This window comes from Callospermophilus lateralis, chromosome 16, assembly GCF_048772815.1.
Source record: "Callospermophilus lateralis isolate mCalLat2 chromosome 16, mCalLat2.hap1, whole genome shotgun sequence".
In the NCBI taxonomy this organism is placed as follows: Eukaryota; Metazoa; Chordata; class Mammalia; order Rodentia; family Sciuridae; genus Callospermophilus; species Callospermophilus lateralis.
In genome coordinates, this window is record NC_135320.1 from 23720492 (window position 1) to 23733072 (window position 12581).

At 32.2% G+C, this 12581-nt stretch overlaps 1 protein-coding gene across 13 annotated transcripts in view; it reads right to left on the bottom strand.

Annotated features, from left to right (window-relative positions):
- Cspp1 (centrosome and spindle pole associated protein 1) overlaps nucleotides 1-12581 on the bottom strand; it is a 110488-nt gene that overhangs the window by 59231 nt on the left and 38676 nt on the right. For 7 of the 13 annotated variants that reach the window (XM_076835490.1, XM_076835486.1, XM_076835483.1 and 4 more), the window contains 6 exons: nucleotides 7636-7729; nucleotides 6630-6687; nucleotides 6118-6159; nucleotides 4536-4744; nucleotides 2335-2456; nucleotides 1499-1577 (listed from right to left, as the gene is read on the bottom strand). In XM_076835490.1, the coding sequence (XP_076691605.1) occupies nucleotides 1499-1577; nucleotides 2335-2456; nucleotides 4536-4744; nucleotides 6118-6159; nucleotides 6630-6687; nucleotides 7636-7729 (604 nt within the window). The remainder of the gene's footprint in view (nucleotides 1-1498; nucleotides 1578-2334; nucleotides 2457-4535; nucleotides 4745-6117; nucleotides 6160-6629; nucleotides 6688-7635; nucleotides 7730-12581) is intronic. The other 6 variants (XM_076835491.1, XM_076835489.1, XM_076835488.1 and 3 more) reach the window with 1 other exon arrangement.

Below are 12581 nucleotides of genomic sequence, written 5' to 3' on the forward strand. Positions count from 1 at the left end.
CATTAGGATGACTAATATTAAAAAAAAAAAAAACAGAAAATAGCAAGTTGACAAGTATGTGGAGAAACTGGAACCCCTATATCCTGGTGGTAAGAACAGAAGATAGTATAGCTAATGTGAAAAACAGTACAGTCATTCCTTAAAAAAAAAAAAATTTAGGAGGTTGGGGACTCAGGGCCTTGTGCAAGCTAAGTAAGTACTCTACCACTAAGTCACAGCCTCCAGTTGCCTTAAAAATGTTTTTTAAAGAATTACAGCCAGGTACAGTGATACATGCCTGTAATCCCAGCGACTTCGGAGGCTGAGGCAGGAGGACAGCAAGTTAAAAGCCTGCCTCTGCAACTTAGCAAGGCCCTAAGTGATTAAGTGAGACCTTGTCTAAAAGTAAAAAATAAAAAAGGGCTGGGGATGTGACTCAGTGGAAAAGCACCGCTGGGTTCAATCCCTGATACCAAAAAAATAAACAAAAAAGAATGAACATGATCCAGCAATTTCATTTCTGTATATATGCCAAAAGAACTGAAAATAGGGTCTCAAGGAAATATCTATACACTCATGCTACTAAGCAGCACTTTTTGAAAGAGCTACAATTTGGAAGCAATCCATATATCTATGAATGGATGAATAAACAATATTTATGGTATATAACATGAACTATTATTCATCTTTTTTAAAACTTATGTTTTAGTTGTAGATGGACACAATATCTTTATTTATTTTTATGTGATGCTGAGGATCAAACCCAGTGCGCACATGTGTGAGGCAAGCACTCTACCACTGAGCTATAGCCCCAGCCCCTATTATTCAGCTTTCAAGTAAGGAAATTCTGATGTGCCATAACAGATGAGAAAATTAAGAACATATGTTAAGTGAAAAAAAATCAAAAAAAGAAAAATACTGTATGATTCTACTCACATAAGGTATTTACAATTATCAAAAATGATAGAAAATAGAATGGTGACTTATTTTTTTTTTTAATCATTGGGGTATAATTTCTCATTTTTCTGATTCTACAGATTGCAGAATCACACTGGTCATAGAGTCACCTATATAGAATGGTGACTTATGACGAAAGAAGATTATAAGGGAAGGAGACACGGGGATTATATCATTATTGTTCAATGGATATGTCATTTCAGTTGACAAGTTAAAAAGAGTTCTGGAGATAGTTGCATAACATTATGAATGTATTAAATACCCCTGGAAAAGGTCTGCTTAAAAATGGTTAAGATGGGGCTGGGGATGTGGCTCAAGCGGTAGTGCGCTCGCCTGGCATGCGTGCGGCCCGGGTTCGATTCTCAGCACCACGTACAAACAAAAATGTTGTATCCGCCGATAACTAAAAAATAAATATTAAAAATTCTCTCTCACTCTCCCTCTCTCCTCTCTCACTCTTTCTTTAAAAAAAAAATGGTTAAGATGTAAAATTTTATGTTATATTTTAACCCATAAAAATAGTAGGGGAAAAAAGAAATTTTTCTTTTAACTAACGACTTACATAATAGGTTGTGCTACTTGTTGGGTGATAGGAGTCCTAACGTAAGCTGCAGGCTGTACTCCCATCATTCCTGAACCATCTGAAAAGAAAAAAGAAGAAAAAAAAAAACACATTTATTTCAGAGTACCCTTTTAATAACACTTTATCCCTAAAGGAAAAAGCACATGATGAAATATTTGCTGAGTAAAAGCATCAATATGTTCTTCTGGATTAGGACTTAGTAAAGACCACCACCAGAAAACACAAAATAATTATTTCTTAAATCTAGTTGAAAATGAAATAACTATCAAATATCACTAGGTTGTTAAGTGAGTATTGCTATTGGTTCAATTTGATTTGTCCCCTCATGCAGGAGTTTAATCCCTTAAAAGAAATGAGAAAGTGAAAACTTAATTTGACTGTGGTGTTTTTACAGTGAGACTTTTAAAAATTATATTAGGTTAGGTTATTAGAGTGGAGCCCCCATGATTAAAACCTGATGGTTTTATAAGGAAAGACTACATGGGCAGAGATTCATGTATATTCCTGCCACAATGGCACCTGGCAGAAGAGGAGGGACCTCACAAGAGCCTATACATACTCTTTGAATTTTTGGCCTCCAAAACTATGAGCCAAAATAAATCTCTATCTTTTATAAAGTAGCCTGCTTCGGGTTCTTCATTATAATAACAAAAATGGACTGATACGGATGTTTACTTTATTGAGTTATTCAATATATAATACTTGAATTTAGAAAAGCTGTGGGGGTTTTTTCATTTATATATTTTTCCCTGAATAAAAATCAATTCCTCTTATGAAACCACTGAAAAAAGATATTTACCCTAGAGATCACTTACAATAAGCAAGATTGGGATCCAAAGTGTTTCTGGCACCATAAAAATAGTATGCATCATCATAAGGAGTTCGATAGTTGGTAACTAGAGGTGGAAGTATGGGAGGTGGAGGTAGAGGTGCAACCCTATATCAAACGAAAAATGGAAAATTCTTCTCATATTTTACTGCAAATATTTAATCAAGATATTATTCTTTTGCAAAAGCATTACTGGAATCCCAATCACTAGTTTAGAAAAAGCCACAGTCTTGCTCTAATTCATCAAAACTTATGATTAAAAAGCAAATCAAATAGCATAAAATTTCACAATCTCAAGTACAACACTTAAACAAGAAAAAACAAGCTAATATTTAATCATTTAGTACCCAATAATCATTATGTGCCAACATCAAACAAAAAGGGATACAATCTTTGTGTCTCAGAAATAATTCTGAAAAAAAATTACAATTACAATCAAGTATAGGATATGAAATAAAACAAGTAAATACAAAGTGCTATAGGAATTCAAAGTAGGAACATTTAAACCTCAAGGGAAAAGAGGAAGAAAGCATGGAAAATTTCCATGTTGTTATAGTGAACTACACACACAAAAGAGGAAGGACAGTCCAGGAAGAAAGGGAAACAAGATACAAAACTATATATTACAAATGATTCCATTTGGAGAAAGGGGCATTTTTTTTAACTTATAAAACGTTCTTTCACAGGAAGTGAACCTAAATGGGAAATAAAAATTACTTAAATATCAACAGTAAAAGTCTTGATGTAATCTTTAGTATTCCATAAACTTAAAAAACTTCTGAAAAAGCTCAACTTCAGCATTTTATTACTAACTAGAAAATATCTCTGTATTTCCACCCATGCAGTATTTTCTAATACTAAAAATGGCAAAGGGAAATCCTATAAGATAACAGAAAAAGAAAAGGGGGAATCTGAAATATTTTCAGTTTTTAGTTTATCTTAACAGATTCTCCCTTTTTATTATGTACTCCAAAATGATTCTGAAGAGTTAAGAATGCATTAAATTTTCTTCAGTAGTAAATATTTCTCATATTTACTAGTCACTCCATGTGTCGACCTTCACTATCCTCACAACAAATACTTCAACAAAGAAACTAAATAACAATTATGAAAATGAGCTGTTATCACCAACTCCTAAATTTTATGACTTATGTAGTATTTAGTCCTCACAACTCTGTAACTGTAGATAAGAAAAATATTATTATTCTACTTTTACAAATGAAATTTTGACATTCAACAAAGATGCAGTCTTTCCAAATTCCAGACATGAAGTGAAGCAATATGATCCCTAATCTAATGCTAAAACCACAATGCTCTGTCCTTTCAATTCCCTCCCTGTCTTTTGAGTACAGAAGCCATTAGAGAAAATGAAGCACTTGATAAATACAGTAAACACAGCCCTATGATTTGTTAGTGACAAATAAAAGACCAAGTCCTACTCAAACAAGGAAGGACAGCCCAGAAATATCAATGCTTTAAAAGTTTTAAAACAAAAACCTATAGGTTTAAATACATTATGCAAATGTAAAGCATGTTAACATTAACATTAGTAGTAAACAAAAAATAAGATTGAGTCCTACAAAAAGGAAGTATAAATCAGAAAACAGCAGTGTTAATAGAATTTTCTTTATATATATAGTCTAGTACAGCATGATGCCTTTTATAGAAATCAAATTTTTACTCCAATACCTAAATAACAGTTTTTATAATCTCCACACTTTTATTCCAAACATTTGGGTTGCATAGCCTCAGAATAATCACAGAAAGAACTGAAGGAAAAAGAAGCTAAAATAAAATCATATATACAAAAGAGCCATATTAGAAACTTTTCCTGCATAAGTTGAAGAAAGACTTCAATGTTTGCCAAATGGAAATAATAAAATTGAGGATAATGCATACTTTCTTTATGATAAAAGGTATTAAAAATATGACCCAAACCTAAATTTTACTTAGCAATTCATTCTACAAATATAAATCATCATTAAACAACAAAAAAATATTTCCTTTGTTTTTATAATAGTTTTAGACCAACAACAAAAATCAATTTCAAGAGAAATTATTTGGCAAAGCTATTAATGATACAAAATCTCTGAAGGATAATGTCATCTGCTTCAGCATATCCTTCCAAACATAATATATAACAATACCATACCTAATTTCAAAACACAAAACATTTTAAACAAGCACCTGGGAGGCACCATTTCACCAAGAGTACTGTTGAGTTCATTGTGCAAATCTTCATTCTGAGAAGGGACGGAGTAAACTGAAGGAATGGGTTGGGCAGACGGGGCAGATAAAGGAGGGAGAGGTGTCTGGAAAGCTACTCTGGGTCTTTCAGGTGGAATCATCTCTTCACGGTGTCTTGGTGCCGTACTAAAGTGCTTTAGCCTATCAGGCTAAAATAAAGAAAGAAAAATCTGTTTGTTAACATATAATCATAAATTTAGAGGCGGAAGGAACTTCAAAAGACCCTTTATCCCCATAGTCATTTAAGACAGTCACAGAATAACAGAATTTTACAACTATAAAATATTTAAAGATCTAATTCTTATTTTACAAATGAGTAACTGAGGCTCCCAGGGAATTACATAAATCACATAAGGTCTTGATGTTAATAAATATTCAGGCAACAACGAAAGCCAAATACCAATTTTAAATACTCTATCTACTATAACATAATTCTATGCTACTTCTCTATCTAATAGCAAAGTACTCTGTAGAACAAGATCAGCGAACACTTTCTATAAAGGGCCAGACAGTAAAGTTATTAGGCTTTGCAGGCCATGTAGTCACTTCAGAACTACCAAACTCAGCCTAGAAATGAAGGAGACTGTGCTGCAATAAAACGTTATTTACAAACGCAAGCAAAAGAAAGATTTGGGTACAGACCACAGTTTGTTAATTCCTACTCTAGCACTACATTTATTATTATTTGATTATTTGACTTATTATAATTTGATTTGAACATCAAATATAAACCCAAAAATAATGTTCAATTACTGTTTCAATTACTGTTACTAACATTTATTCTCATAAATCAACTTGACACTCTTTAGGAGTTTCAATTCAAAGATAAATAACATCTGTCACACAATCTAAAATTTAACACACCAATCTCTCAAATTAAAAAGCTCTAGTTTATGAAAGGAATGCAAAAGCTACTTCAGAAGTATATATTGATGGAAGAAAATATATCTAGCTTTGGAATTTTTCTTCTTTTTCTCTACTATGGTATTCTTCTCACGTTAATCTACAAACCTTATTCTGTGAACAGTCAGAAGCACATAGTGGGAGATACTTTTACAGTATTAAACTTTCATCTGCTGGGGTTTGAGTACTGGGCTTATTACTTAAGCACATACTCTACCACTGAGCTATATTTCCAGTTCTAGTATTAAACTTTTAAAAAACAGATTAAGTAACCTAAAGGATATACTTAGTGAAAGTCAATCAGAAACTGCCTATACTTGAATAATAATTAGAATAATTATAAGGATTTGCTGTATCCCTTTTAAAGAATTAACTTTTTAATGAAAATAAAGGTAATAACCATCATTTAAAGATGAAACAAACACTTCCCTTAATAAACTACATATATATATATACACATATATACATATACATACATATATATGTATACATACATACATACATATATATATATATATATATATATATATATATATACACACACACACACACACACACTATATATATATATATTCAACTACCAAAAAAGTACATTGTGGTAAGAGCAATAAATTGTTACCTCATTCTTACTTAACTGCAATGATGTGAGTAATTCATTCCACTTAATGATGAGAATTGCAAAATTAAAGTAAAAATAAGATTATTATCTCTCTAGTTTTACATTAAATAACAATTACTAAAATGCTTAGAGACTAGAATTAAAGCTTTCAGTTTCTTTGGAAATCACTCTCATATAAGAAAAGCAAGTAGCTAAAACATATCCAAGAAAAATATTCACATGATTTTAAGTTACACCGAGATAACTTGCCTTTTGAATAGTACATATGACAAAGTAAAGAACTAATTAAAAACAAATTAAAAATGATACACAAATAAAAAGAAAAAATTTTCTTAGGAAAATAAAAAATAAGTAAGAGTTAAGATTTATATTTCATAAGGACTGAATTAATTTCTGTTTAAACTGATCTAATCTTAGAGTTCCCCAATATTCTCTATCCCTACCTACCACTGATTTCAAATGGCTTATTTGAATTAAAAATTGAAATATTAGAAGATGCCAGGAACCCTTACCGATTTCTCAGGGTCTTGTACTCCAGAAGCTGCAACTCTGAGTTCTAAATCTTTTTCTCTAAATAAAATTAAAGTTTTGTATATTAAAAAGTTATTATAAACACTATCTAAATTATAACCATTATGGAAACAAAAGTCTTCAAATATAATTACTTTAACAATGAAGTCTTAAATAATACCAAAAAAATCAAATTTTCTGACCTGGTGCAAAGTGAACTGGGATTTACATGTAACTGACAGAATAAGTATTCAAAACCAGTGGGTTTTGAAGATAATTCAAAGATAATTCACACCAAATGAAATACAAAAGTAAAACTAATCTTTATGAAACTAAACAACTATTTTTAGGGCACATATGTATTTTCAGTTTCCAAAAAGAAGGATAAAATTTACAACCAAACTTTCTAATACGAATTTTTAAGAAATCAATATTAAAGATGGCCAGCATCAGATAGCAGATATTAGCTTCCTCTTAAGGTTCCAGGGTACTACACGATGATAGGTCTCAAATTCTCTAGTATCCAAATGTCCTGTTTCATAGCTATTATTTTGCAGATATTTGTACAAGACAACAAACACTGAGACGTGTATACAATATAAATACTTGTAGTTCATCATATGTTTATATTTATATTGCATATGGGGGTGTGCTTACCATATCAAAATGAAAAAAGGCCGCATACTTTTTTATCTGTTTACTATGTAAAAGATAATGCAACGGGCATACAGATAATATTAAACACTACTCAAACACAAAAACAGCAAATTAAGAAAGGAAATGAAAAGGCTTTTATAGCATACATATAGTCTCATGCATCTATAACAAAGTCTACTCATAGTATTTGTTTCATTTTCCTTACTGATTTACAATCAAATGATTAAATTACAAGTGATTTACAAATGAAAAATCATATTAGAAAAAACAGCTCCTTAGTTTACCATCATGTCATTTTATGCAAGTCTTTTAAACTCAAAACACCTGTGTTAAATGCAAACCTTTCATTACCGTCTCTTGTTCTTCTGTTGCTCAGCCATTTGTTCCAATAGTTCTTGTCTATATTTTTCTTTCCTCCTCTGAATAACTTCCCGATCTTCACCTCCTAGATAGTGGTAAGAAAAAATGCAGTCTTACAACTCAAGTAGCATACAACTTAAACTCAGTTTAAAAAAAAAAAAAAACTTGATTTTAAATTATATCAAAGAGTAATTACTAAATATTCAAGTACAGAAAAATAATCACAATGTCAGTACCTCTTCAATTAACTTCATAATTTATGAGATGCTACCATGTGTCAAACATAAATACATTAGTAATTCTAAGCCTCTACCTTTAGTCAGAAATCTTCCTAAATAACAGAATATTCTAATCCCCATCCCCATTTTTCTAATAATGTAGTTAATAACTCCATAAACCTCTTAATTTTAACAAATATCCATTCAAAATGGACCTCTCAAAATGAAGCTCCCCTCTTTGTTTTCTGTTAATGGCCCAGATAAGAAGCTCTAACACCTTTCTATAACTTTGCTCATCCTCTCTTTATTCACCACAAGAGGCCCTTCCTTTCTAATCAAAAGGCCATTAACCTTGGAAAGGACTTGCAGCAATAACTCTCCCAAATTCCCTTCTCTGTACTCCAATACATGGAAGCACACTTACATAAGATTCACTGTCTTAAAATACAACACTAATTATTGCTCCAAAAACGTCAATGGCTACCTCCATTCTACAGGGAAAAAAAAAGAAAAAAGAAAAACAATACAAACCTCTCACCTTGGTATCACTTATGTAAAAATTCAGCTGATTAAACATTTGGATCCAGGGAAGAATATTATGATTATTGCATAAATTAGTGCCACAAAATAATCTCTTAATGTAGATATGTACAATCTAAATGCTTCGTAAATTGTAAGTATCAAAATTCAATAGAATCAGCCATTTGTCTACTGCCTTAATTATTGGTCTCTCAACCATTAGTGGGTGTCCATTCAGTACAGACGTCAGAAACAGTGAAGCTCCCCAAGTAGTAACATGAATTATGTTCAAGTTAATAAGGGTGTTTTATAATTAAAGTAAACCTCCATTCTACTTCTGACCAGGATGGAATAACAAGCACAGGACTGTCTGTAAAAAATTAGAAAACTAGACTTCCTTCATGAGATAGTAGTAAAAATATTATATTTGTCAAAGTTAATTTATAGGTTAAAATCCTTTATATCCAAACATAAAAAACTATTTCCCAGACAGACAACAGGAAGCACAGGATTATAATATCGGAGATAAGGAAAATAAATGAGGTATGCCCTATAATTATTTGATTTTCTGCCCAAATGCAATTTTCAGACCATGTGCACAAGGAAAGAAAACTCAAACAGAACCAAGAAACCAAGTTCAAGTGAGTAAAGAGGGCTGGGAGACGGGGAAAGGCAGATCAGTGGTACAGTGCATATCTTGTACCCTGGGTTCAATCCCCAGCACCACAAAAAACTTAAATGAGTAAAGAGCAAAATTCAGGAATAATAAAATGCCTGGAAGTTGCAGGGCAAAGATCCATAATGAAGTGTGCCCTTCAGACTTGGCGTTGCACTAGTCTGAACATTCACATATTAAAATTTCATTTGGCTAGAAAAAAACACAAAAGAGAACAAGTATGTGAAATGCAGAGACATGAAACAAGAGTGAGAAATTCAAGTTCCCCAAAACTAGTGTAGAGTTCTCCGTGATTCCCCACAGTTTTAAGGGAAGACCCCAGAAAGGTCACTCTGTAATAGCAAAGCTGAACTATCTCCTGTACTACTCTACATGTCCCTAACTAAATTTGAAAACAGGTCTCAATAAGATAAAAATTGCTCCTTAGGAAAAGAGTAATGTGATGATGTAAGGCAAAATTTGAAAATGGTTCCTATGTTCTCTGCTCCCTGTTGCTGAGTGCCTATATAATCCCCAATCCTTGTGTATAGGTGGGACCTGTGACTTGCTTCTGTATAATAAGAAAGGATGAAAGAAATTTGCAGATTTAATTAAGGTAACATATCAATTACTTTTAGAATAATTAAAGGGGAGATTATCTTGGGTAGGCCTGATATAATTGGCTTAAGGCCCTCAGATAAGAGAATGAGGACTCTTTGAGTTCAGAAATTCTCACTGCTAACATTATCAAGTGAGCAGTCATGGTGAGAAACAGCAGACAACATTTAGTAACTCAGAGAGTTGCTACTGGTCATCCAGTAAAAGGGCAGGTCTTCAAAGCCAAAAGAAATGCTTTTTGCCAAAACCCTGAAAGAGCATGAAAGCAGGTATTTTCCCAAACATCCAGGTGAAAAATAAAGCCCGGCTAATACCTGGATTATAGCCTCCTGAGACCATGAATATACAACCTTAATTAAGTAATGCCTAGACTTTGGATCTATACAACTTGAGATGTAATAAATGTAGATTGTTTTCAGTCACTGAATTTATGGTAATTTGTAATAATGCAATAGAGAACTAATAATATAGTGAGAAAGCCATAACCAGTAGAAAACTAGTCAATATTAAAAAAGCACATAAATGACAGAAGATCAAATAGACAAGGGTATTCAAATAGCTATTATACTTATGGTCAAGAATTTAAGTGAAAATAGAAACATAATGAGGGACAAAATGGAAGTCACTGTAAAGAACCAAATGAGGAGTTTTGCTTATGCTTAGAAAGTACAAAGCCACAAAAGAACTATGCTCTGATCTTACAATGAGAAGAAGCTCAGTCATTAACAAAAATCATAACTTTTTAAAAGCTCATCAGAGAGCTAAATTTATAAGCAACCAAATGAAATAAATACCAAATACAAAAAACAATACATGAAGAAATGGGACAATTAACTTAAGAGGTGGCCACCATAAAAACAGGTAAGAAAACAATACAAACGTTATTAAATTCTTAAGTCCATGTGTGGGTTAGATATGGAATCCCTGGAAGCCTCAGACACAGAGAAATCTGTACTCACTTGCCCGCCTCCACCAGATGCTTATCAAAAAGCTTAGGATGGGGCAATATCTGTGGCACTTAGGCACAAAACATTATCCACTCTGCAGACTTTTCTCTCATACAAAAGCAAAAGCCATAATCTACTGTTGAGAGGCAGAAAACTGCCTTAGACTCAGCGTCCTACACTCATACAAAGCAAAAATTTGCTACTCTTAGAAGATCAGGGTCATTGCTGAAAACCTGAAACAACACTGAGAATATCCCTACAACAATCCAAGCCTCACACTAAAGGCAACACTGTCAGAGAACTTAATACTTTCCTCTATGCAGAAGCAGAGAAAAACCATTAAGGAGATATATGACATAAAGACACTATTAATCAGCTTTATTTAATTGACATTTATAAACCACTACACTTAACAAATACACCATACACATTCTTTCAAGTACACCTAACACATTTACCAAGATAGGCTATATTCTGAACTTTTTTTTTAATTTACTAAAGAATTTCAACGAACTTGAAATAATTTAAATTATATAAATTTATGAAATTATATAAATTAGGCTCTCAGACAAAAAACAGTAAATAAAAACACAAAAGGAGAGCTGGGTTTGTGGCTCAGTGGTACAGCGCTTTTCTCACATGCATGGGGCACTGGGTTCGATCCTCAGCACCACTTAAATAAATAAAATAAAGGTATCGTGTCCATCTACAACTAAAAAAAATTTTTTTAAATACAAAAGGAAAAATCCCCAAACACAGGGCAATTTATATATTACTTCTAAATAACCCTGATTCTATTACAAATCTCACAATACATTGTTATTTCACTCTAAACAGTCAACTATTTATTTGTTAAGGATGAAAATAAACACACTAATGTATTATGCACATATTTACCAAATTTTGTGCATGTATATGCACATATATACAGATGACAGTATAAGTAAAGAATATAAAATTAAAGCTTTTATGTTATAAAATGGACAGAGAAAATTATCTATGCATAAAATAGCTTACCTGAGAATCTAATCAATTTGATTGAAAACATCTTAGGACTCAAAATATTCAGGAAGGTGACACATTATAAAATTCATATTCAAAAAAGTAAAGGCCAGAAATGAGGTCCTTTCAGCAAAATAGGAAGATGAATTTCAATTCAGTTGAAATGAGAATATCTTAACAATCAGAGCGGCCTAAAGATGGAATGCCCTGCCTCTAGAGATTAAGAACACTGCAGGTATATTCAAATATAGTCTGGGGGAAAATGACTTTTAACAATTTGGTCCAAATATTAAATAAAGTCAATTATCTCACTAAATAGTCAAAAACAATTCCCAAATTACACTAATGATAAATTGATGCTGTTCATTTTTAAAATTTCAGAGTCTTAATATTTTTATTGATAAAATTATCACTTAGTTTTCAGCTTAGAAAGGCATTTCTCCTATTTTTACCATGTAATAACTATATCTTTAGAACATAATCTATAGCCAGGTAGAACTGGTCAGTTCTCATAAACTTTATACTAGAATGAAATTCTAGATCCAATGCCATTTTTTAATCTGGCCATTTCAAGGAAACAGAAGTCTGAGATTATAATATGATTATATGTCTCAGAGCCAGTTTTTAGGTTGAAGAAGCCTAACATGTTATCCAATTTCCTCACATATTTTATTAAAACCAAATTTCAGTTAATTTTTTTTAACAGTTTTCAGACAAAGAACAGACCTCTTTTGTATTTAAAGGTACAAACAGTAAACAATGTTCTCTTCATACAACTTCTGAAATTGTGACAAGGGTAATATATAGCAAATTCGAAAGTTATATTCTGGAAAGACCTTGACTTCTATATCATTTGGATCTGGAATGTTCCCAAAAGACTCATGGACTGAAGCCTGGTCCCCAGTACAGCAATGTTCTGAAGTGGGGCTTTTGGGATCCTGAGGGCTCTGATCTCATCAATGGATTAATCCACTAATG